At 36.3% G+C, this 26,865-nt stretch overlaps 1 protein-coding gene across 5 annotated transcripts in view; it reads left to right on the plus strand.

The window, feature by feature from the left end:
- The window catches only part of LOC112860835 (phosphatidylinositol 3,4,5-trisphosphate 3-phosphatase TPTE2-like), a 199,435-nt gene that overhangs the window by 137,810 nt on the left and 34,760 nt on the right, over positions 1-26,865 (plus strand). For all 5 annotated transcript variants that reach the window (XM_086712927.1, XM_086712941.1, XM_086712949.1 and 2 more), the window contains 3 exons: positions 1,668-1,728; positions 2,555-2,636; positions 2,739-2,827. In XM_086712927.1, coding sequence (XP_086569053.1) covers positions 1,668-1,728; positions 2,555-2,636; positions 2,739-2,827 — 232 coding nt within the window. The remainder of the gene's footprint in view (positions 1-1,667; positions 1,729-2,554; positions 2,637-2,738; positions 2,828-26,865) is intronic.

Genomic DNA, 26,865 nt, shown 5'->3' on the forward strand with positions numbered 1-26,865 from the left:
TTTTATGATTTTATTTATGTCCTAGATCCACTTGTCTATAGGTTGACAGAATACTATTTAAATTGTTATTATAAGTTACTAGTTTATACTAGTATAACTAATGTATAGATAATACTAGGCATAGTCCCCCTTCACTCAATTTTTTATCTGAAAAATATTCTCCCCTATTAATGTTTGTTGTACTGTAACATTTTTTTAAAATAGAAATTTCAAATTTTTATAAAGTCAAACCTAAATCTGTTGTCTGTTGATCTTCCACTGATTTAACAGTGCTTTTTCTTATCCAAAGAACTGGTTAATATTCACTTAAATTTTCTTTATATTCCTCAATCAATCTGGATTTTATTTTGGTGTAAAGGAGCTCATGAATTTTTGATGTGTATGAGTCTATTTAGCCCCCCCCCCCGTTCCAGTAGTATGCAGACTTGAAGCGTTTATCTTTTTGACTTACTATTTCCTCCTGACAATTTAACCAATTGATCAGTTTGATATCTTAATTTGTCTTTTCCCCAATACGAAGCCAGTAAACATTGCTCAGGGTACTATAGTCATCAATTTTTGAGCTTTTTTATAGTCCTTTTTTTGTACAGAGACATGCATATGTGTGTATTTCAGATGGATAAATTTGCTGGAAATATTGTATTAGTATGGTGATAGTAACCATTTTAAATTATGTCTATTTGAAAAGTTACACATATATGCACAAATTTGTGTCTATATACATATATGCACATATGCACACGTGTGTATTCATTTTAGAAAATATGAAAACACAGATGACCCCCCAAAAATCTCCATATTGCCACCACTTAACTAAAATTTAATATAATTAATAATTTAATATAATAAAAATATTTATTTTTCTATCATGCATATAATACCATAATCATACAATATCACATCATGTATATCACACATGTCCAGTGTCATGCATATCACACGCAATCATACTGTACATTTTTGCATTTATTTATTCATTTAAACAGTGCATACATAAATTATAATATCCAACTCATTATCTAAGAAAACCTATTCAGAAAATAAGAACCATATATTACTGTGAATTTATAATTCAGAACAAATTTACTTAAAGCCAGTTTACTTTCTCTGGTAGCTTTAAACAGTGTGTATTTATAGTAGAGGTTAATCAGAGTAGTCAAGCACAACATTGTAGGCTATTTGAAAACCATCAGTGGATGAGATGGGACTTAGAATTTACATACTCTTATATTCCCTAAATCTCCCCTAAAAGCTGCCAAGTGAGGGACAAGTGAATAAAAGGTGACCAAGGGCACCTGGGTGCCTCAGTCAGTTAAGCATCCAACTGCTTATTTTGGTTCAGGTCATGATCTCACAGTTCATGAGTTTTAGCGCCTTGTGCACTCTTAGTGCAGAGCCTGCTTGGGATTCTCTCTCTCTCTCCCTCTCCCTCTCCCTCTCCCTCTCCCTCTCCCTCTCCCTCTCCCTCTCCCTCTCCCTCTCCCTCTCCCTCTCCCTCTCCCTCTTTCTCTGCTCCTACCCCCCTCTTGTGCTCTCTCTCTCTCTCAAAATAAATAAATAAACTTCAAAAGAAAAAAAAAGGTTATGACCATTTCAGCTTCCTCCTAAGGAATGGTTTATGTTGGTGCCATGTGCATTTATGTAACATGTGTGCCTATTTTTTCTAGGAAGTTGTGCGGTTCCTGGATACCAAACATCAAGACCACTATCAAGTCTATAATCTATGCAGTATGTACATAGTCAGATAGTTTGCTACCATCAACGGAAAGCAGATCACTGCATAAAAGAAGATGATTCTGCTTTTACATGTCATTTAATCATAAGTATTTGGTGGCGGTGGAAAGTGAGTTTGAAAATCTTTGTGTTGCACTGGCTCTATTTGGTAGGAAAAGACCGATCAACGGCATACATGCCCTGGTGAGGGAGGCAGGAGGCTTAAGTGGAGGCAGAGCCATGGGAGGTAGAATCTGCCCTAATGGTATTAGGTTTAGGAAAATACTTCTATTTTTCCTGCCAGCTCGTGTTTTGAAGACAGGCAATTCAACGAATACATTTCTAATTCACTAGGAGTGGGGTACGAGGACAGCAAAGCCCAAATTTTAAAAAAATGCAAGTAGTCAATAAACAAGGGGAAATACGCTCAAAGAGCAAAACCCTGTAGAAAGCAGATTATATCCCAGTTTACTACTCTGCCTCTCTTGACTTTTCCTGTATATTAAATAGACATTTCCAGGAGGCAAGCACTCGGGTTGGCCACTTTTGCTTCAGCTCTGTGGTGTCTCTCTACCCTATGATAACATGATGAATAGCCTGATAGAAAATTAAAAGTAAGGTCTGTTAGACCCAAATAAGTTGTGCTTAGGTTACTCAAGGTGGACAAACCACTACTATCTCTGTTTTTCAGACTCTTAATATTCTTACAGCAGCAAGAGCCGGTCAGAAACCTTTTAAAGGTGGATAAGGAATTTATAATACAAAAGTATGACTTATTCATAACTTGATCCTTTACTATGTTATTAGGCATAGAAATATGACCCTGCATCATTTCTTGTAGGTGAAAGAGCCTACGATCCTAAGTACTTCCATTACAGGGTCCGGCGAATCATGATTGATGATCACAATGTCCCCACACTAAGGTAAGTTTTATGCCAAGTTGGCTGTCAAAAGAAAGCTAAATACCCTGGCCTTGATTTGTGGGTGTATTTTAATTCAACTAAAAATTTTGCATTTGAAATCAGTGAGATGTTGGCATTCACCAAAGAAGTAGATGAGTGGATGGCTCAAGATGATGAAAACATCATAGCAATTCACTGTAAGGGAGGCAAAGGTAAAAACTCTCTTTTCTAAATTTCTAAAATTTCTCTTTTTCTAAATGTTAATACATTAAAGTACAAGAACAAGATATATACTGCTGTTAATTAGTATTAATAGTTATTAACATATTTAATAATTTTTTAAAAATATTTATTATTTATTTTTTGAGAGAGAAACAGAGACAGAGTGTGAGTGGGGGAGAGGCAGAGAGAGAGGGAGAGGGAGACCCAGAATCCGAAGCAGGCTCCAAGCTCTGAGCTGTCATCACAGAGGCCAATGCGGGGCTCAAACTCATGAACTGTGGGATCATGACCTGAGCTGAAGTCAGATGCTTAATTGACTCAGCCACCCAGGCACCCCAGTTATTTTTTTTTAACTTTATTTTTTTGATGTTTATTTATTTTTGAAGGAGAGAGAGACAGAGCATGAAGGGGGAGGGGCAGAGAGAGAGGGAGGCACAGAATCCGAAGCAGGCTCCAGGCTCTGAGCTGTCAGCGCAGAGCCCGATGCAGGACTCGAACCCATGAACCGTGAGATCATGACCTGAGCCGAAGTCGGAGGATTAACCTACTGAGCCACCCAGGCGCCCCATAGGCCTCCCAGTTATTAACATTTGTTGATGTTAGCTTCAAGACTGAAGGTCTTGAAGACTGAAAGAGGAAGGAGGGAGGATGGACAGTAAAGACTAAGGAAGGGAAGAAAATAGGAATAACAGAAGTAAGGAAGATTGAGCATATTTTTTTCTTGTTTCTGACTGCTTGCATTTCTTCATTTTTGATTTGCCAAAATATCTATGAAAATAAAAACATGTTTAATTTTAGAAACTCAGAACACTTTTATTGAAGATTGTTCTTAAATTTTGTGAGAACCTTTTAAAGTTAAGGAGCCAACAGTGATGCTATTTCAGAAACCAAAAATCAGTGGAATTTTTATAGCATAGAGATACAAAGAAGTTGATTTTGGTGAGGTAAAATGGAAAAAAAAGTTTTGTAAATTCAATCAATTTAAGTCGAGTTAGATTTTTCTCTCATTCAGCTTTAGGCTTTAATAATCATCTAAGCATATTTTATAATTTTTGACAAAGAAGTACATTTTTAGTAGGCTACAAAACAGTTTTTTATTGTATTCCAGGAAAACACAATACTTTAAAACTGCCTTAAAAGGTAAAAAAAAAAATAAATAAATAAATAAAATAAAATAAAATAAAATAAAATAAAATAAAACTGCCTTATGTAATTGAGTAGAATCAAGTTTTAGTCTTACCTGAAAACTTATTTCAAGCCCATTAATTAGTAGGTAGATTCTGTCTTTAGTTCCATAGGTTGAAATGTTCTGGATATGTAATTTATAATACCACAGAGAAATGAAGACCATAGGTGGAACCATACGGAATTGCCAGTTTTTGACCATCTCTTATTTACAAAAATGGTCATTTCACGTAGCTCAACCTAAAATATTATCTCTCATGCATGCAACTGACTTCTGTTTTCTTTTAATTAAAGCTAATTCCCTGCTTGAAGGATAAACATTCATTTCAAATTTCATTTTTAAATTTTTTTCTGAGAGGGGACTTAAAACTGTTCTGTGTTCACATGTCTTTCATTGACTTTCCTTTAGGATTGCTTGGGGGCTGGCATTCAGGTGGTAGGCACCATAGCCTCTTTTTTTCAAGTTTTCATTCATATTGATTTTGCTCTCTTCTTGGTGGTTGGTGCCTATACATTACCAGTAGTATCATGATAGTCAGAATATTTTACTATTGATTTATGAGACTACTTTAAATAAAGCGGATGCTAATTTTTTAGTATAGTTGACACACAATGTTAAAATAAAAACACTTGTTTGAAAAGACCTATGCACCCCTATATACATTGCAGCATTATGTACAATAGCCAAGATCTAGAAGCAAGCCAAATGTCCATCAATAGATATTCATCTATTGATGAATGGACAAAGGAGATGTTGGGGGGGGGGTGTATGTGTGTGTATACATACACATGCAATGGAATATTACTCAGCCGTAAAAAAATGGATGCTGTTTTTTATTAGTAGTTTATATTATAAATATCTCCTCCCACTGTGTCTTTTAACTTGATTATGATTTATTTTGTCACAGAAACCATTCTACACTATGTTAATTAGCTTGGATTTAAATACAATTAAAAAAATAAATATTTATAATTTTGCATGTAGTGAAATTTATCAGTGTGTGTGTTTTTGTGTGTGTGTGTATGTGGTTATGTTTTGTGTGTGTGTGTGTGTGTGTGTGTGTGTGTGTGTGTGTGTGTGTGGTTTGTGCTTTTTGTCATGTTTAAGAAACCCAGGCTGTACACTGAGTTAGTGAAGGTATTCTATTACTTATAAAATATTAAAGTTTTATTTTTTACACTTAGGCCTCTAATCTAATTGAGATTTGGGGAGGGAGGTGTTTTTGTTCATAGGGACAGACAGTTGTCCTAACCCCATATATAGCAGGCTCATTTATTCCCTCATTGACTTATAACCCCTTCTTAGTCATGTACCAAGTTTTGACAGAAGTTTGGGACTGTTTCTGAGTTCTTTATACCACACAACTGTAATTTTTTTTTTTTATTTATTTATTTATTTATTTATTTATTTATTTATTTATTTTTTCAACGTTTATTTATTTTTGGGACAGAGAGAGACAGAGCATGAACGGGGGAGGGGCAGAGAGAGAGGGAGACACAGAATCGGAAACAGGCTCCAGGCTCTGAGCCATCAGCCCAGAGCCCGACGCGGGGCTCGAACTCACGGACCGCGAGATCGTGACCTCGCTGAAGTCGGACGCTTAACCGACTGCGCCACCCAGGCGCCCCTGTAATTTTTTATTTAAAAAAAGTTTTTATTAAAGTATAGTTGATACAATATGTTACAGTAGTTTCAGGTGTACAACATACTAATTCGACAAGTCCGTACATGATGCTATACTCCCAACAAGTGTAGCTACCGGTCCATTGCTATGCAATGCTTTCATGATACCTTTGACATTGCTTTACGATGCAATTGACTGTATTCCCTGTGCTGTACCTTTCATCCCCTTGACTTACTCATTCCATAACTGGAAGTCTGTATCTCCCACTCCCCTTCACCCATTTTACCCAAAGCCTCACTCCCTTCCCTTTGGCAATGACCACTTTGTTTTTTGTATTTATAGGTCTGTTTCTGCTTTTTGTTTTTTACAGTCCACATTTAACTGAAATAATAGGTGTTTGTCTTCCCCTGATTTATCCCACTCAGCAGAACACCCTCTAGGTCCCTCCATGTTGTCACAAATGGTATGACCTCATCTTTTTTATGGCCGAGTACTATTCCATTGTGTATATATGCCACCTCTTATTTATCTATTCATCTATTTATGGGCACTTGGATTGCTTCCATACCTTGGCTATTGCAAATAATGCTTCAGTGACCAGCGGTGTGAATACATCCTTTTGAATTAGTGTTTTTGTGTTCTTTGGGTAAATACCAAGTAGCAAAATTACTGGATCATATGCCAGTTCTCTTTTTAAGGAACCTAAGGAATTTTAAGGAATTCTGTTTTGAGGAACATCCATACTGTTTTCTGTGGTGGCTACACCAATTTACATTCTCACCAACAGTGCACAAAGTTTCCCTTTTCTCCACATCCTCACCAACACTTGTTATTTCTTTTTAATTCTAGCCATTTTGATAAGTGTAAGGTTATATCTAATTATGATTTTGATTTGCATTAACCTGATGATTAGTGATGTAGAACATCTTTTCATGTGTCTGTTGGCCATCTGTATGTCTTTGGAAAAGTGTTTATTCAGATTCTCTGCCTCTTTTTAAATCAAATTATTTGGGGGGGGTGGTTGGTATTGAGTTGTGTAAGTTATTTACATATTTTGGATATTAACACCTTATCAGATGTGACATTTGCAAATATCTTCTCCCATTCAGTGGGTTGGCTTTTCATTTTGTTGATGGTTTCCTTCGTTGTGCAAAAGTTTATTTTGGTGTAGTCCCAAAGGTTTATTTTTGTTTTTGTTTCCCTTGCTTGAGGATACATATCTAGGAAGATGTTGCTATGGCTGATGTCAAAGAGCTTTCTGCCAATGTTTTCTTCAAGCAGTTTCATGGTTTCAGGTCTCACATTTGGATCTTTAATTCATTTTTAGTTTATTTTTGTGTATGGTATAAGAAAATGGTCCAGTTTCATTCTTTCACACATATCTGTCCAGTTTTCCCAAAACCATCTATTGAAAACACTTTTTCCCATTGCACATTCTTGTTTCCTTCATCCTAGATTAATTGGCCCTATATCTGTGGGTTTCTGGGCCCTCTATTCTGTTCTATTGGTCTATGTTTGTCCTTTTGTGCCAGTACCATACTGTTTGATTACTACACCTTTGCAGTATATCTTGAAATCTAGGATTGTGATACATTCTTTTTCAAGATTGCTTAGGCTATTTAGGGGTCTTTTGTGGTTTCATACAAATTTTAGAACTGTTTTTTCCTAGTTGTGTGAAAAATTGTATATATGTTGACAGGGATTACATTTAATCTATGAATTGCTTTTGGGTAATACGGACATTTTAACAATATTTAGTCTTCAATTCATGAGCATGGGCTGCCTTTACATTTGTTTGTGTTATCTTCAATTTCTTTCATCAGTGTTTTATAGTTTTCTGAGTACAGGTCTTTCCCCTCCTTGATTAAGTTTATTTCAAGGTATATTATTATTTCTAGTACAATTATAAATGGCACTCTCTTCTTAATCTCTCTTTCTGCTACTTCATTAGTAATGTATAGAAATGCAATGAATTTCTGTATGTTGATTTTGTATCCTGCAATCTTACTGAATTTATCAGTTCTAGTAGTTTTTTGGTGAAGTCTTTAGGGTTTTCTATATATAGTATCATGTCACCTGCAAAGAGTTTTACTTCTTCCTTACCAGTTTGGATGCCTTTTATTTCTTGTCTGCTGTAACTAGGACTTCCAGTACTATGTTGAATAAGAGTGATGAGTAGACATGCTTGTCTTGTTCCTGATCTTAGGGGAAAAGCTCTCAGTTTTTTACCATTGTGTATGTTAGCTATGTGTTTTTCATATATGGCCTTTAATATGTTGAGGTATGTTCCCTCTAAACCTACTTTGTTGAGGGTTTTTATCATGCGTGGATATTGTACTTGGTCAAATGCTTTTTCTACATCTGTTGAAATGATCATATGGTTTTTATCTTTTCTTTACTGATGTGATGTATCATGTCAGTTGATTTGTGAATATCGATCCACACTTGCATCCCAAGTATAAATTCCACTTGATCATAGTGAATGATTTTTTTGATGTATTGGATTCAGTTTGCTAACATTTTGTTGAGGATTTTTGCATCTATGTTCATCAGAGATATTAGCCCATAGTTATCTTTTTTTTTTTTTTTTTTTGTAGCACCTTTGTCTGGTTTTGGTATCAGGGTAATATTGGCCTCATAGAATAAATAAATTTCCTAATTTCCTTCCTCTTCTTATTTTTGGAATAGTTTGAGAAGAATAGGCATGCTCTTCTTTAAATGTTTAGTAGAATTCACCTGTGTTGCCATCTGGTCCTGGACTTTGTTGGAAGTTTTTGGATACTGATTCAACTTCATTACTGGTAATCAGGTAAACATATTGTGTTTCTTCCTCATTCAGATTTGGGAAGTTATATATTTCTAAGAATTTATGCATTTCATCTAAGTTGTACAATTTGTTCACATACAATTTTTCATAATCTCTTATAACCCTTTGTATTTCTAGAGTATTGGTGATTATTTCTCCTCTTTCATTTGTGATTTTATTTATTTGAGTTCTCTCTCTCTCTTTTTCTGTCTGTCTGTCTCTCTTTGATGAGTCTGGCTAAAGGTTTATCAATTTTGTTGATGTTTTTCAAATAAACAGGTCCTAGTTTCATTGATCTGTTCTATTGTTTTTTAGTTCCTATTTTGTTTATTTCTGCTCTAATATTTATTATTTCCTTCCTTCTACTGGTTTGGGGTTTTGCTTGCTCTTCTTTTTCTAGGTCCTTTCGGTGGAAGTTTAGGTTATTCATTTGAGATTTTTCTTGCTTCTTCAGGTAGACCTCTATTGCTATACACTTCCCTCTTAGGACAGCTTTTGCTGCAACCCAAAGATTTTGGACCATTGCGTTTTTATTTTTATTTGTCTCCATGCATTTCTTGATTTCCTCTTTGATTTTTGGTTGACCCATTTATGGTTTGATAGTGTGTTATTTAACCTCCATGTATTTGTGCTCTTTACAGATTCCTTCTTGTGGTTGATTCTAGTTTCACAGTGTGTTGGTCAGAAAAGATGGATGCTACAACATCAGTCTTTTCGAATTTATTGAGATTGTTTTGTGGCCTAATATATGATCTATCCTGGAAAATGTTCCATGTGCACCTGAAAAGAATGTGTATTCCACTGTTTGAGGGTGGAACATTCTGAATATATGTTAGGTCCAATGTGTCCAAAGCCATCCATCCCTTCCTGATCTTCTGTTTGGATCATATGTCCATCAGTGTAAGTGGCATGGTAAAGTCCCCTACTGTTATTGTATTACTATAGATTACTTTCTTTGTTTGTTATTAACTGCTTTATGTATTTGGGTGCTTCCATGCTGGGTGTATAAATATTTACAATTATTATATCTTCTTGTTGGATTGTTCCCTTTATGATGATATAGTGCCCTTATTTGTCTCTTGTTATAATGTTTGTTTTTAAAATCTATTTTGTCCAATGTGAGTATTGCTACCCCGGCTTTCTTTTCACTTCCATTTGCCTCTATCCCTTCACTTTGAATCTGCATGTGTTTTTCGTTCTTTTTTATTTATTTAATTTTTTAGAAACGTTCTTTTCCATCAACCTTATTTCCACATATTTTTAGTTCTGACATAAATCTCTTATAAGCAGAATACAGCTGGGTCTTGCTTTTTATCCATTTTGTCACCCCATGTCTTTTTATTGGAGCATTTAGTCCATTTAAATTCAACGTAATTATTGACAAGTATGTACTTACTGCCATTTTGTTACTTGTTTGTTGTTGTTGTTTTTGTAGTTCTTCTCTGTTCCTTTCTTCTCTTGCTCTCTTCTCACACAGTTAGTTTGCTTTCTTTAGTGACATACTTGGATTCCTTTCTCTTTATTTTTTGCATACCTGTTACTGGTTTTTTATTTGTGGCTACCATTAGGTTTATACATAACATTTTATGTATAGAGCCATCTATGTTAAGTTTATGGTCACTTAAGTTTGTCATTCTAACAGCACTAAATTTGTGCTCCTCTCCCCCTCCCATGTTTTAGGTACATTGTGCCATACTCTACATTCTTTTATGTTGTGAATCCTTTGAGTGATTTTTATAGACACACTTAATTTCATTGCTTTTGTGCTTCTGACTTTTCTTTCTCCTGCTTATGGTCTTTCCTTTCCACTCAAAAAGTACCCTTCAGCATTTCTTGTAGGGATGGTTTGCTGGTTATAAACTCCTTTATCTTCTACTTGTCTGGGAAACTCTCTCTCCTTCTATTCTGAATGATAGCCTTGCTGGATAGAGTATTCTTGGCTGTGGGTTTTTCTTTTCCAGACTGAATATATTGAGCCACTCCCTTCTGGCCTGCAAAGTTTCTGCTGAAAAATCAGCTGAATAAAAGCAGCAAGCTTTTATTTATTTTTTATTTTTTAAAGTTTATTTATTTATTTTGAGAGAGAGAGAACACGTTGGGGAGGAATAGAGAGAGAAGGAGAGGGAGAGAATCTCAAGCAGGCTCCATGCTGTCAGCAGAAAGCTCGATACGGGGCTCAAACTCATGAACAGTGAGATCATGACCTGAGCTGAGATCAAGAGTCAGATGCTTAACTGACTGAGCTACCCAAGTGCCCCTCTTTTGCTTTTTTTTTTTTTTTTTTGAATGTTTATTCATTTTTCAGAGACAGAAAGAGACAGAGCATGAGTGGGCGAGGGGCAGAGAGAGAGGGAGAACACAGAATCTGAGGCGGGCTCCAGGCTCTAAGCTGTCAGCCCAGAGCCCAATGTGGGGCTTGCACGCACTGACCAGGAGATCATGATCTGAGCTGAAGTTGGATGCTTAACCAACTGAGCCACCCAGGCGCCCAACTTGCTGCTTTTAAAATTCTCTTTCTCACTACTTTTTGCCACTTTAATTACTATGTGTCTTGGTGTGGACCTCCTTGGGTTGATTTTGTTGGGGACTCTCTGTGCCTTCTGGATCTGGATATCTGTGTCCTTTCCAGGATTTGGGAAGTTTCAGCTATTACTTCTTCAAATACATTTTCTGCCCCCTTGTCTCTCTCTTCTCCTTCTAGGATCCCTACAATGTGAATATTATTATGCCTGATGGTATCATTGATTTCCCTTAATATATTCTCATTTTTTATTAGTCTTTTTTCTTCATCCTGTTCAGCTTGGTTGGTTTCCATTACTCTGTCCTCCAGGTCACTGATCCATTCTTCTGCTTCCTTCAGTGTGCTGCTTATTCCCTGCAGTGTACTTTTGATGTCAGTTATTGAGTTCTTCATCTCTGCCTGGTTCTTTTTTATGTTTTCTGTCTCCTTACTGAGGGTCTCACTGAGGTCCTCCACTCTTTTCTCAAATCTAGTGAGTATCTTTATGACCATTTAATTTTTCTATTATGCATATTCCCTCTGTTTCATCTAGCTCGCTTGCTGTGATTTTGTCCCATTTTTTTCATTTGCAACATATTATTTTGTCTCCTCTTTTTGTCTGTCTAGTCTGTTCCTGTGCTAGGAAAGTCAGTTATGTCCCCTACTTTTGAAAGTAGTGGCCCTATGAAGAAGAGATCCTGTAGTGCCCTGAGTGCAATGTCCCCTATTCACCAGAACCTGGTACCTCAGGGGTATCTCCTATATGTGTTGCATGTGCCCTACTGTCGTGTCTTGGCCAATTTGCCTTCAGTCCAGTTACCTACAATGGCTCTCTTTGCCTATTGTGGGCAGCGTTTCCTGTGGTGTTAGTGGGCCAGTCTGGAGCCTTCTTGGGCTTGAGTTCAGTCAGACCAGGCATTTGCCAGAGATGCAGTAGCACCAAACTGCAGGGCACTTTCTCTGTATTGTCCCTGGAGAAGCTTTTATTGGTGGGCGGTACTAAAAGTCAGACCCGATATCTGCCCCCAGCCCACTGCTGGGGGCCACAGTCGAACTGTGTGTGTGTGGTTTTCTTTCCCTCTCCCTGGGCAGGAGTCCCTCTGGAGTGGTGCTGTCAGGGCTGCTTGTACACTGGCACCACTTTGGATGGACATCCAATACGGGCGTGTTGGATGAGGTGGGCCCACGGAAGAAGCAGGGTGGAGCGTGTGGTGCCAGCAAGGCCCATGCTAACTCTCTGCTGGAGGGGACCTGCAGCCCCCTGAAACCTCCTTCTGGTGGGTCTGCAGAAGAGCCTGGGGTGAGGTGCACCGTTAGCAAAAGCAGAGTGGAAAGTGTTCCTGCTACACTGATTCCCCAGATGTTGTGTATCTAGGCTGGGGGGCTGGGGAGGGAAGCAGTACCTGTCAGCTCTTTTGTTCTTGGAAAACTCTACTGAAGATCCCTCCCCCCTGCAGCATAGGCTCTGAGATGAGTAAACAAATCTCCCTCCCACACATCCGTTTTTCAAACTACTGTTTCTATGCTGTATCTCAGCTGAGCTGTTTGTTGTGCTGTCCCTTTAAGGAAGGGGACTCAGTTTCCTACAGCCCTCAAGATTTCCCTGAGCCTATCCAGTTGGCTTTTAAGGTTCTAGCTGTTAAGCCACACTGATTGTGAGAGCTAGTGAAGTTAGGCTCCTCTGGTTTTCAAAGCCAAATGTTAGGGAGATTCGTTTTCCCAGTGCAGGCCTCCTGTGCCTGGGGTGCCTGGTGGGGGATCTGCCCTTCTCCCCTCTCCACGCCACTGGTGTCCTTCCCTCCTACAGACAGTCCTGAGGGTTTTGGCTCCCAATCACTTCTCTGCCCTTCCTACCCTCTTCGATGTGGCCTCTTCTCTACATTTGGCTGTGGAGAGCCTGTTCTGCCAGTCTTCAGGTCATTTTCTGGTTTACTTACACTGTTGTGGGTGTTATCTAGGTGTATCTATGGGACAAATTGAGCCTAGGATCTTTCTACTCAGCCATCTTTCTCGGAAGTGTTTGGTTGTTTTTCAATAATAATTTCTACTTCATGGTGGTCTTGAATATTTTTTTAGTAGACACACAATGTTACATTATGGCCTTGTATATCTTTGTTACATTAATTCCTAGACATACTGCTCCTGCAAATGGAAGCTGGTTTTTCATGTTACATTTGGATCATTTCCACTTTTTACTATTATGGATGATGTTGTCATTATAAATGTATGTTCCTTGTTGCACATGTACCCCCATTTCTGTTGATTATGTAACTTGGACTGTAAGTTTTGTATTTAGGGTAACGAATCACAGACTTAAATAGCCTTTAGGGTAACGAATCACAGACTTAAATAGCCGATGTCCAAAAACAGTTGAACCAATTTCTACTCCACTGGCAGTGTATGAAGGTTCCATGTTCCATCTCTTTACACAACAATTGGAATCTTAGTCTTATTATTTTTAGCCACTGACTGGGTGTGTAGTTGAATCTCATTATGGGTTTAATTTGCATTTCTTTTATTACTAACCAAATTAAGAAAGTTTTCACAGGCTTATAGGCACTTGAATATCCTTTGTTATGAAGCAACTCTGATATCCTTGCCCTTTTTTTTTCTCCTGACCCACTTTTCTCCTGAATTTCTGTTTTTTTCCAATTGACTTTAGGAGTTCTTTATGTATTCCGGATTTCAACCCTGTTATTTGTTTTATGTACTGCAAGAATCATTTTCCACTCTGTATTTTGACTTTTCTGTATCTTAGGAGTATCCTTCGGTTAACAGACATTCTTTGTTCTAACATAGTCTATATCATTCTTTCTCTTTATAAGGCTAGTGGTTTTGTGTCCTGATTAAGAAATCTTTCCCTCAGTTTAAAAAGACATTCTCCTATGATATCTTATAGACAGTTTATTCTATTTGGAATTGATTTTTATGTGTGGTATAAGACCGGGGTCAAGTTTCATTCTTTCCCTATGGCTGTTTGGCACACTGATTGGAAAGACTTATTTCTTTACTGCTCTGAGGGTCATGGTTCAGTTTCTGTAGTTTCTGTTCTGTTCATTGATTTTCATCTATCCGTGTGCCTGTCACACAACCATCCTACTTATCATAGTTTTCTACTAAGTCCTGATTTCCAGTCAAAGGAGCCCACCCATCTTGTCCTTTCTCACAACTGTTTGGGGTTTTTTAGGCCATCTGTATTTCCACATAAATTTTTAAATCATCTAGTTAAGTTACATACACACCCTGATGTTATTTTGTTTGAAATTATGTTGAATCTGTAGATAAAAAGGAATTGAAATCTTTACAATACTGAATCTTCCAACCCATGAATGGAATTTCTCCTCATTTAATTAGGACTTCTTCAATCTGTCTTCATAATGCTTTTTCATTTTCTGTACAAATACCTTGTATGTTTGGGGGAGGGGACCTGGCGGGCTCAGTCGAAAGAGCAAGGAATTCTCGATCTTAGCGTTGTGAGTTTGAGCCTCACACTGGGTGCAGAGATTACTAAAAACTAAATAAACTTTTTTTTTTTAAAGAAAGCTTGTATATTTTTGGTTAGATTTACTTCTAGATATCTTTGATACTATTATAAATGATATCCCTTAAAAATTTTTATTTTCTGAATGTTTATTGTTGCTCTGGAATGCAGTTGATCTTATTAACCTTCAATTAACAACCTCGCCAAACTTTCTTTTTTTCTTTGAGTATAATTTATTGTCAAATTGGCTTACATACAACACCCAGTGCTCATCCCAACAGGTGCCTTCCTCAATGCTCATCACCCATTTTCCCCGCTCCCCCATCCCCCCCATCAACTCTCAGTTCTCTGTTTTTAAGAGTCTCTTATGGTTTGCCTTCCTCTCTCTCGGTTTGTAACTATTTTTTTCCCCCTTCCCTTCTCCCATGGTCTTCTGTTTAGTTTCTCAAGATCCACATATGAGTGAAAACATATGATGTCCTTCTCTGGCTGACTTATTTCTTTCAGCATAATACCCTCCAGTTCCATCCTTGTTGCTGCAAATGGCAGGATTTCATTCTTTCTCATTGCCAGGTAGTATCCCATCGTATATATGAACCACATCTTCTTTATCCATTCATCAGTTGGTGGACAGTTAGGCTCTTTCCTTCACCAAACTTTCTTATTCTAATTTATCCATAAATGCTCTTGGATTTTATGGTACATGATCATATCGTGTGAAAATAATGAATTGTAATTTTTCCTCTTCAATTTTTTTTTCTAGCACTGGCTAGAATCTTTGATCCTCTGTTGAATTAGAAGTGGTGATAGCACTCATCCTTGTTCTGTTCCTGCTCTCAGCAGAAAAGTTGCCAGGTCTCTCACCAATGAATTTAGGGTATGCGTGTGTGTGTGCGTGTGTGTGTGTGTGTGTGTGTGTGTGTGTGTGTGTGTGTGTGTTTTAGATACTCTTTATCAGATTAAGAAATTCCTTTAATTTGCTAAGTTTTTCTCATGAGTAGATTTTTATCAGACAGTTTTTCTGAGTCCTGAAGATGATATAAGTTTTACCTTATTCTACTCATCTGATTGATCACATTGGTTGACCATCTTTGTATTCCTAGAAGAGACACAATTTTGTTGTGCTCTATTATTTTGCATAAATTGGTGGATATTTAATTTTAATTAAAATTTAATCTTAAGAATTTTTGTATCCAGGCCATAAGTATGATTGGCTATGCTTTTCTTTTCTCATAATATTCTTTTCAAATTTTGGCTTCATAAGCCAGAATTGGGTTGTGTTTCCTCTTTTTTTTTTTTTAATTCCCTGGGTGAGTTTGTATAAATTGACATTTTTTTTCTTTAATGTGGCATTCTCTAGTGAAGCCACATTGGCCTCCGTGTGGGGGTTTGGCCTCATTTTCTTTGCGAGGAAGTTGTAAAATTGTGGTTTAATGTCTTTATTAGATACAGAATTATTTATAATTGTATTCATTCTGCACATTTTGGTAGGGTGTATTTTTCCAAGCACATGTCTATTTTATCTAAAATTTTTTTTTTAATTTTTTTTTCAACGTTTATTTATTTTTGGGACAGAGAGACAGAGCATGAACGGGGGAGGGGCAGAGAGAGAGGGAGACACAGAATCGGAAACAGGCTCCAGGCTCCGAGCCATCAGCCCAGAGCCTGACGCGGGGCTCGAACTCACGGACCGCGAGATCGTGACCTGGCTGAAGTCGGACGCTTAACCGACTGCGCCACCCAGGCGCCCCTTATCTAAATTTTCAAATGTCCTGGCATCAGTTGGTTCAAAATATCAGTGTATTCTAATGTCGACTATAGCGCTCCCTTTTTCACTCCTTATATTACTTTCTTGGTGCCTTCTCTTTTTTTCCTTTGATTAGTCTCATCAGCGATATATCGATTTTATTAGTCCTTTCAAAGTACCAAGTTTTTTTACTTTATTGATTCTCTTGTTTGTCTTCTACTTCATTAATTACAATTGTTTAGTGTTTCCTTTCTTCCATTTTCTTTGGTCTAATTTGTTCTTGTTTTTTAACTTCTTTAGAGGGATGATGAACTCACAGATTTTTGGCTTTTTGTTTTCTATTTAGTATTTCAGGCTATAAATTTCCCTCTAAGAATTTCTTTAGTTTCATCCCACAAACGTTTATATGTAGTATTTTTTATTGGTATTCAAAATATTTTCTAATTTCCATTGTACTTCTTTCTTTGGCCCATGTATTACGTAGAAGTACACTTTCTTATTTTTAAACACAGACGTATTTTTAATTCTCTTTTAGCAACTGATTTCTGGTTGTATTGCATTGTGGTCAGAGAGCATATTACATATTTTTTTTAGTTCTTTGAAATTTGTTTATACTTGCCACGATTTGGTCAATTTTATCAAATGTTTTCTGTGCACTTGAAAGTGTATTATGCTTTGGTATGAACAGTTTTCTGTATCCAATAGGTCATTTGTTAATTGTTTTATTCAAATCTTCTGTTTATTCTTTATTCAAATCTTACTGACATTTTGTTTTGGTTTGATTGAAATTTTACAATATAATACCTTTCTCCCCTGACCCCACCATTAGCTTGGAAGTCATATATTATTTTGATATTCCTTTTTGATATTCCTATAGTAATTATATTAAAGATTTCAATCTATATCCTCCATTTAGCTATTGATTTTTTTTATGTTGACCTTGTAGCAATCTACCTGAACTCTCATTAATTTTAGGAGTTAGCTTGTAGATTTACTTTTTTTTTCTAATCTGCAAGTAATGAAAGTTTGTTTCTTCTATTTTTATCCCTATATGTTTTGTTCTTTTTCTTAGTGCACTAAGCCCTGTACTATAATGTTAAGTAGGAGCAGTGAATAATGGACATTTTATTTAGTTCTTGGCTTTAAAGGGAGCGCTGTCAACATTTCATCATTAATATGATGTACAGATTTCCTGCTATCCGATAGTAGAACATTTCCATGAACTTTTGTAAGCCAAAATGGTGTAAAACAAAGAAGCAATTGCCATTAATTTATGTGGAAAATTTTTGCAGCATTCCAAGACCTGAAAAAATAACCTGTCTTAGACTTTTCTGGTACCTTAGGGCACATCTTGATAATGGAGGCACAAAATAAATCACGATAAAGCACAGATGCTCACAGACACAGTTCAAAGCTCTGGTGGCTTGATGCCAAGTGTAGTTCCCAGGGAAGGACCTGGGCAATGTCACTCTCACTGCTCAGAGTGTGTGCTGCCTCTGTAAATAGTCCCTGCAAAACAAAAGTGGAACAGTATTTTTGCTTTTTCCCTTTTTTTTTTAAATAAAAGTGAAAATCCTTTTTGGTTTTTTTTGGGTAGCAAAATAGGTACTAATGTAGATTTTTCATAAAAGCTATGTGGCATCATGCAAACTTGTGTAGAATGGGGGTTCCCTATACCTGGGAAGGTATTTTGGTAGATTCCCTTCATCAAGCTAAAGAAGTTTCCTAGTTTTTCTTAGCTCTTAAAATTATGAATACATGCTGAATTTTAGTAAATGGTCTTCTCTATGTTCATTGAGATGATTGCAAGGTATGTCTCCCTTAATCTGTAAGTATGATAAATTACATTAATATAGGTGTCTGATATAAGAGGATTCTCGGGGTGTCTGGGTGGCTCAGTCAGTTGAGCGTCAGGTCATGATCTGTCTCAGATTCTGTGTCTCCCTCCCGCGCTCTCTGCCCTTCCCCCTCTCACGCTTGCTCTCTCTCTCTCTCTCTCAAAAATAAATAAACCCTGCAAAATTTTTAAAAAGTGAGGATTCTTGCATTTCTGAGATAAATGGCACTTGGTATTATATATTTTTTCTATTGCTGGATTCACTTGACAAATACTTTAAGTTTTAACATCTATGTTCCTCAGTGACATTGGTATAAAATTGTCTTCTATTGTATTTTTGTAGTATTGGCATTTGTTATACTGGTGTTAGTAAATAAGCTAAAATTTTTTCTCTTCTCTACTATGATCTAAAAGATTTTATAAAAGACAGGAATTATTTCTTCCTTATAGATTTGGTAGCAATCTCATCTTGTCCTCTTGGAGGGAGGTAGTAAGAAAAACTATAAATATTTTCAACACAGTGTTATTGTTTTATTCAGATTTTCCCTTTTTGAGTCAGTTTAAAAAAAATTTTTTTAATGTTTATTTGTTTTTGAGACAGAGAGAGATAAAGCATGAATGGGGGAGGGTCAGAGAGAGAGGGAGACACAGAATCCGAAGCAGGCTCCAGGCTCTGAGCCATCAGCACAGAGCCGGACATGGGGCTCAAACTCACAGACCATGAGATCATGACCTGAGCCAAAGTCAGACGCTTAACCAACTGAGCCACCCAGGCGCCCCATGAGTCAGTTTTTTAAACTGATACTGTCTTGAAAATGATTGACTTAAAGTTATCCTTACAATGTTTTTGAATTTCTACTGCACAGTACTTTGCCCTTTTATTTCTAATATTTATGCCTCCTCTCCTTTTCTAAAAATCAGTTTTATAAGAGACTTGCGTATTGATTTTTTGAGGAAAAAAACTATTTTGTTTTCTGTTTCATTAAGTTATTCTTTAATGCTTATTTCATTTTTTGACTTTAGTAGATTCATTTTCTTTTACTACTCTCTTGAATTGAAAACTTAGCTAATTAAATTTTAATTTTTTAGCTGTATGACTGACTTATTTAAAGTTTATGGGGTTTTTTTGTTAATACTGCTTTAGCTGACTTTCAGTTGTTTTATAGTGACTACTTTTGTTGTTTTTTAGTTTTTTTAAATTCATGATTCTACTAATCCTCCTAAAAATCATTCTCCTGAAAATCATCTGATTTTTAAACACAGAGATTATCTGGAAGTGATTTTTAAACATCTGGATTATTTAAAAATTACTTATTTTAAATTCCCTAGTGTTGGAGCACCTGGGTGGCTCAGTCAGTTGAATGTCCGACTCGTGATTTCAGCCTGGGTCATGATTCCAGGGCGGTGGGATCGAGCCCAATGTTGTATTGAAATTTTCAACCGGATTCTGAGGGAACCGGGAAAAGGAACTGACTGGCAACAAATAGAAATGTCTTGGCTGCATTGAGGGTCCAGCTTGAGTGTTAAACTGTTCCTTTATATTACCAGTGTGAAAAGTTGTATGATTTTTCTCCAGCGGTTCTCTGTACTCTGGTGTCTCTACATTTCTGGTGTAGGAACAGGGGAAGTAGGTGCCCGAACCGACCCAGGGTTAGACTTTTACAGAGTGTGGGTACAGAACCCAGAAACAAGAAAGGCAGTGATTTTTCAGTGTTGACAAAACCAATAGTGAAATTGTCTACCATGCATCTAGGTGGTTGAGGGAGTGGTCATGGGACTGGATGTCATGATAAATTGAAAGACCAGATAGTCATTCATTTATGCATTTAACACCAGATACTGTGAAGTGCAGGGTATGTGAAAGTGTATGAAGCACACACGTGTACTGCTCCCATGGAGACCACAGTCTATTGTTTACAAAGAAACTATGTATTAAATGGCGATTTGTGTAATAGAAACAAATAAGAGGATAAGAAGAATATGAAGTGGGGAAGAGGTTGCTAATTTGACATATAAATAGATGATCAAGAAGTCTCACCAACAAAATGGCATTTGAGCAGATGCCATACAAGGAGTACCCTGAGAATGCAAGAAAGTATGAGGTGTATCATGGGACTATCAAAGAAATAAATGAAATCTACCAGAACTTAGAAGAGTCATATTTGGCCTCAGTAACCATGGCTTTTCTTCATCTATGTGTATACAACCAATCCTTTTAAGTATATCTGCCTTAGTATCTTTGCCTGAATTAACACCAAAGCTAATGGCTTACGGTTTGGGAAATGTACCACCTCCTGATTTTCAAAGTAGGAAATGAAGTCAGCTCTAAGTGACAGCACTTCTCATGTTCTTCACCGTGAAGAATATCCAGTGATGGTGAGCAATCTCTTGTGTAAATTTATTCATTCAGGAATTTTAAGTTTTCTAGAATGTAAGTACATGGGAATTTAACCAAGAATTTTCACAGATTCCTTAGCTGTCTTTTACAGATGTGTTTCACCAATGTTTAGTCTTTTCGACTAGATTTTTTTTCCTGTTTGAAAGACTGAGGGGAAAAAAAAAGGTTGAAAAGTTCCATCTATCAAAACATAATGATTCTCTTGTTGGGATGAGCACTGGGTGTTATATGTGGGGGATAAATCACTGGATTCTACTCCTGAAAAGATTGCACTACATGCTAACTAAATGTCATGTAAATTAAAAATAAGTAGGGGTGCCTGGGTGGCTCAATTGGTTAAGCGTCTGACTTGGGCTCAGGTCAGGATCTCGCGATTCAGGAGTCTGAGCCTGAGTCGGGCTCTGTGCTGACAGACAGCTCAGAGCCTGGAGCCTGCTTCAGATTCTGTGTCTCTCTCTCTCCCTCTGCCTCTCCCCCACTTGTATTCTCCCTCCCCCCCAAAAAAAATAAACACTCAATATAAATAAATTATATATATATATATATATATATATATATATATATATATATATATAAGCACAGGCTTTGAAATAAAATATCTGGGTTCACATCTCAACTATGCCATTAAATAATTGTGTGGCATTGCATGAATTACTTAAAATCTCTCTGCCTTTGTTTTCTAATATTTCTAAAATGTGATGCTGAAATACAGACCTCCTAGTCCTATTGTGGAGATTAAATGAAATGTGGAAAGTACCAGACAGGAGGTGGCAACAGCTCAATAATATTGGCCATTATTATTATCCCTCAGACCTACACTTGTCAACTTTTAACAGCAGACTTATCTTTCTTTAGTCTTTTTCTAGTAAATATGCAATCAGCATGTTTTTATTTATAGAGGTGAATGTCTAAGCTTCTCTAGCTCTTTCAAAGTGGTTTAATGGATGCTACAAGGTACATCTTTCTTTGAGATATTAATTATATCAAGTGAGGCACCGTATCAAACTGGCAAAAGGCTATTTTGACTTGAATATCTTGAAGAAGACATTCTTTTAGTTACATTTTTTTTCTTTTATTGAAGTGTAGTTGACACACAATGTTACATTAGCTTCAGGTATACAACATACTGATTTTGGCAAGTGTATACGTTATGCTGTGTTTATCACAAGTGGAGCTAGCTACCATCTGTCAAAATACAATGCTATTACAATACTGTTGGCTGTATTCCCTATGCGGTACCCTTTATCCTGTGACTTGTTCATTTCATAAGTGGCAACCTGTACCTCCTACAGGATACCTTTGCTATCCCTTTACCCCCTCTTTTCTGGGAACCATCATTTTGTTCTCTGTATTTATGAGTCTGTTTCTGCTTTACATGCATCCATTTATGTTTTGTTTTTTAGATTCCACGCATAAATGAAATTATGTGGAATTTGTCTTTCTCTGTATGACTTATTTCACTAAGCATGATATACTCTAAGTCCAACCATATTGTTGCAAATGGCCAGATCTTCCTTTTATGACCAGATAATATTCCATTGTATGTTTATACCACCTCTGAATCCGTTTATTATGGGTGGATACTTGAGCTGCTTCCATATCTTGGCTATCGTAAATAATGCTGCAATATACATAGGGGTGCATCAATGTTTATAGCAGTGCTATCAACAATAACCAAATTATGGAAAGAGCCCAAATATCCATAGACTGATAAATGGATTAAGAAGATGTGACATATATATATATATATATATATATATATATATATATATATATATATATATATATATATAAAATAGAATATTCCTCAGTGATCAAAAAGAATGAAATCTTGCTATTTGCAATAACATGGTTGGAACTAGACTGTATTATGCTAAGTGAAATAAGTCAGGGAAAGACAAATCTCCTATGATTTCACTCATATGTGGAATTTGATCAACAAAACAGATAAACATAGGGGAAGGGAAGGAAAAATAAGATAAAAACAGAGAAGGAGGCAAACCATAAGAGACTCTCAAGTACAGAGAACAAACTGAGGGTTGCTGCGGGGGGGAAATGGGTGGAGGGATGGGCTAAATGAGTGATGGGCATTAAGGAGGGCACTTGTTGGAATTAGCCCTGGGTGTTACATGCAAGAGATGAATCACTGGGTTCTACTCCTGAAACCAATACTGCATGGTATGTTAACTTGAATTTAAATAAATAAATGAAAAATAAATAAATATAGGGGTGCAGATATCTTTTCAAATTAGTGTTTTTGTGTTCTTTGAGGAAATACCCAGAAGTAGAATTATTGGGTCATATGGTAATTCTATTTTTAATTTTTTGAGGAATCTCCATCCTGTTTTTCACAGTGGCTGCACCAACTTACATTCTCACCAACAGTGCCTGAGGATTCCTTTTTTTCCACATTCTTACCAACACTTTTTATTTTTTCTCTTTTTGATTCTAGCCACCCTGACAGGTATAAGGTGATATGTCACTGTGAATTTGATTTGCATTTCCCTGATAATGAATGATGTTGAACATCTTTTCATGTGTCTATTGGCCATCTGTAGGTCTTTTTGGAAAAATATCTATTCAGGTTCTCTACCCATTGTTTAATCAGATTGTGGTTGTTGTTGTTGTTGTTGAGTTGTATAGGTTCTTTATATATTTTGGGTATTAACCCCTTATCAGATATATCATTTGCAAATATCTTCTCCCATTCAGTAGGTTGGCTTTTCAATTTGTTGATGATTTCCTTCACTATGGAAATTCTTTTCATTTTGGTTTAACCCCAATAGTTGTGTTTGTTTTTTGGTTTTAGGGTGTTTTTTTTTTGTTTTTTGTTTTTTGGTTTTTTTTTTTTTTACTTCTAAGATTTTATTTAAATTCAAGTTAGTTAACATATAACGTAGTATTGGTTTCAGGAGTAGTATTTAGCGATTGCTTTTGTTCCCTTGCCTAGGAGACATATGTAGAAAAATGTTGCTAAGGCCAATGTCAGAGGGTTTGCTGCCTACATTTTCTTCCAGGAGTTTTATGGTTTCAGGCCTCACATTTCGGTCTTTAATCCATTTTGAGTTTAGTTTTGTGTATGCTGTAAGAAAGTGGTCCAGTTTCATTCTTTTGCAGGTACCCGTGCAGTTTTCCCAACAGCATTTGTTGAAGAGACTAGACTCTCTTTTCCCCATCGTATGTTTTGGCCTCATTTGTCATTAATTAACTGACCCTGTGAGCATGGGTTTATTTCTGGGTTCTTTTTTTCTGTTCTATTGGTTTATGTGTCTATTTTCGTGCCAGTACCACACTGTCTTACTTAGGACAGCTTTACAGTATATCCTGAAATCTGGGATTGTGATACCTCCAGCTTTGTTCTTTCTCAAGATTGCTTTAGCTATTCAAGGTCTTCTGTGGTTCCATACACATTTTAGGATTATTTGTTCCAGTTCTGTGAAAGACGTTGTTGGTATTTTGATAGGGATCGCATTAAATCTGTAGACTGCTTTGGGTACTACGGGCATTTTAACAATATTAATTCTTCCAATCTATGAGTATAGAATATCTTTCCATTTGTTTGTGGTGTCTTCAATTTCTTTCATCAACATTTTATAGTTTTCAGAGTGCAGATCTTTTGCCTCCTTAAGGGTTAAGTCTATTCCCAGGGCTTTTTAAATGATTTTTGATGCAATTGTAAATAAAGTTGTTTTCTTAATGACTCTTTTTGCTACTTTGTCACTAGGGTATATAAGAACAACCAATTTCTGTGTATTAATTGTGTATCCTGCAACCTTAGGGAATTCATTTATCGGTTCTAATAGTTTTTGATGGGATCTGTAGGATTTTCTGTGTATAGTATCGTGTCATTTGCAAATAATGAGTTTTACTTCTTCCTTACCAATTTGGATGCCTTTTATTTCTATTCTGCCTGATTGCTGTACCTAGGGCTTCCAGTACTGTGTTGAATAAAAGTGGCAAAAGTGGACATCCTTGTCTTGTTCCTGATGGAGGAAAAACTCTCAGTTTTTTACCATTGAGTAGAAGGTTAGCTGTGGGTTGTTCATATGTGGCCTTTATTATGTTTGTGCATGTTTCCTCTAAACCCACTTTGTTGAGAGTTTTTATTATGAATGAATGTTAAATTTTGTCAAATGCTTTTTCTACATCTATTGAGATGATCTTGATTTTATTCTTCGTTTTGTTGATGTGGTGTATCATGTTGACTAATTTGCAGATATTGAACCATCTTCGCATCCCCAGAATAAATCCCACTTGATTGTGGTGAATGATCCTTTTAATGTGTTGTTGAATATAGTTTGCTAATATTTTGTTGAGGGTCTCTGCAACTATATTCATCAGGGATATTGGCCTGTAGTTTTGTTTTCTTTTCCTTTTCTTCTTCTTTTTTTGTTTGGTTTTGGTATCAGGGTAATGCCAACCTTGTAGTATATATTTGGAAAGTTTCCTTCCTCTACTATTTTTTGGAATAGGTTGAGGAAAATAGATATTAATGCTTCTGTAAATGATTAGTGGAATTTACCTGTGAATCCATCTGGTTCTAGACTTTAGTTTGTTGGTAGGTTTTTTTTTTATTACCAATTCAATTTAGTTACTTATAATTGGTCTGTTTAGATTTTCTTTTTCTTCCTCATTCAGTTTTAGAAGATTGTATGATTCTATGAATTTTTTTCATTTCTTCTAGATTATTTGTTGACATATAATTTTTTTGTAATACTCTTACAATCCTTTATATCTCTGTTGTGTCAGTTCTTAACTACTCTTTTGTTTCTGACTTTATTCATTTGGGTCCTATCTCTTTCTTTCTTGAAAAGTCTAGCTAAAGTTTTGTCAATTTTTTTTATCTTTTTAGGGAACCAGCTCTCCATTTCATTGATCTTTTCTATTTCTTTTTTAGTGTCTATTTTGTTTATTTTTGCTCAAATCTTTATTATGTCCTTCCTTCTACTAGCTTTGGGCTTGTTCTTTTTCTAACTCTTTTAGGCACAAGGTTGGGTTGTTTGTTTTAGACTTTCCTTATTTCTGGAGGTTTGTTTGTATTGCTATAGGACTTGTCTCTTAGAACTGCTTTTGCTACATCCCAAAGACTTGGGACTGTTGTGTTTTCATTGTTATTTGTTTCCATGCATTTTATTTCTCTTCTGATTTCTTCATTGACCCATTGGATGTTTAGTACTGTGTTATTTTGCCTCCATATGTTTGTGTTTTTCCACTTTCTTTCTTGTGACTGGCTTCTAGTTTCATAGTGATGTAGTCCAAAGGATGCATGATGTAATTTCAGTCTTCTTAAATTTAGTAAGGGTGTGTGTGTGCGCGTGTGTGTCTGTGTGTGCGTGTGAGTGTGTGTGTGTGTGTGTGTGTGTGTGTGTGTGTGTGTGTGTGTATGTGTGTGGTCTAATATGGGATCTTTTCTGGAGAATTTTTCATGTGTATTTGAAAAGAATGTGTATTCTGTTGATCTTGGACGGAATGGTTTATATATCTGTTAAGTCCATTTGGTCTAACGATGTCATTCGAAGATACTGTTTTTGTATGCATTTTCTGCTTGGTTAATCACTCCATCAATGTAGGTGTTACAGTCTTCTATTAATGTATAATTATCAGTTTATCCCTTTATGTCTGTTAATATTTATCTATTTAAGTGCTCCAATGTTGGGTGCGTGGATATTTACAATTGTTATATCCTCTTGTTGGATTGACCCATTTATCATTATGTAATGCCCTTTTTCTGTGTCTTATTACAGTGTTTATTTTAATGTCTGTTTTGTCTGGTATGAATACTGCTACCCCAGCTTTTTGTTTGTTTCCATTTGCACCGAATATCTTTTTCCATCTTTTGACTGCCAGTCTGTATGTGACTTTAGGTCTGAACCGAGTCCCTTGTAGGAAGCATATAGATGTGTCTGGTTTTTCCATTCTGTCACCCTATGACTTATGATTGGAGCATTTAGGTCATTTATATTTACAGTAATTATTGATAGGCATGTACTTATTACTATTTTTAAATTTTTTAAATTGTTTTTATAGTATTTCTCTGTTCCTTTATTCTTCCCTTTTTCTCTTTCCTGTGATTATAACTTTTTAGTGTTATGCTTAACTTTCTCTTTTTAAAAAAATTTTTTTTAATGTTTACTTTTTTGAGAGAGAGAGAGAGACAGAGTACTTGTGGGAGGGAGGGGCAGAGAGAGAGGGAGACACAGAATCTGAAGCAAGCTTCAGGCCCCGAGCTGTCAGCACAGAGCCTGACACAGGACCCCAAAATGTGAATGTTTGTTTTCTTAATGTCATCCGGAGGATCCCTTAACCTACTCATTTTTTAAAAATTTTCCTAATTGCGTTCAGCCTGTGTGTTTTCCATTACCATGTCTCCCAGGTCACTGATTTGTTCTTCTGCGTCTGCTAATCTGGTGATTCCCACTAGTGAATTTTTCATTTCAATTATTGTGTTT

The sequence above is a fragment of the Puma concolor genome, chromosome A1 (genome assembly GCF_028749965.1).
Source record: "Puma concolor isolate L17-30 chromosome A1, mPumCon1.1.hap2, whole genome shotgun sequence".
Classification (NCBI taxonomy): domain Eukaryota; kingdom Metazoa; phylum Chordata; class Mammalia; order Carnivora; family Felidae; genus Puma; species Puma concolor.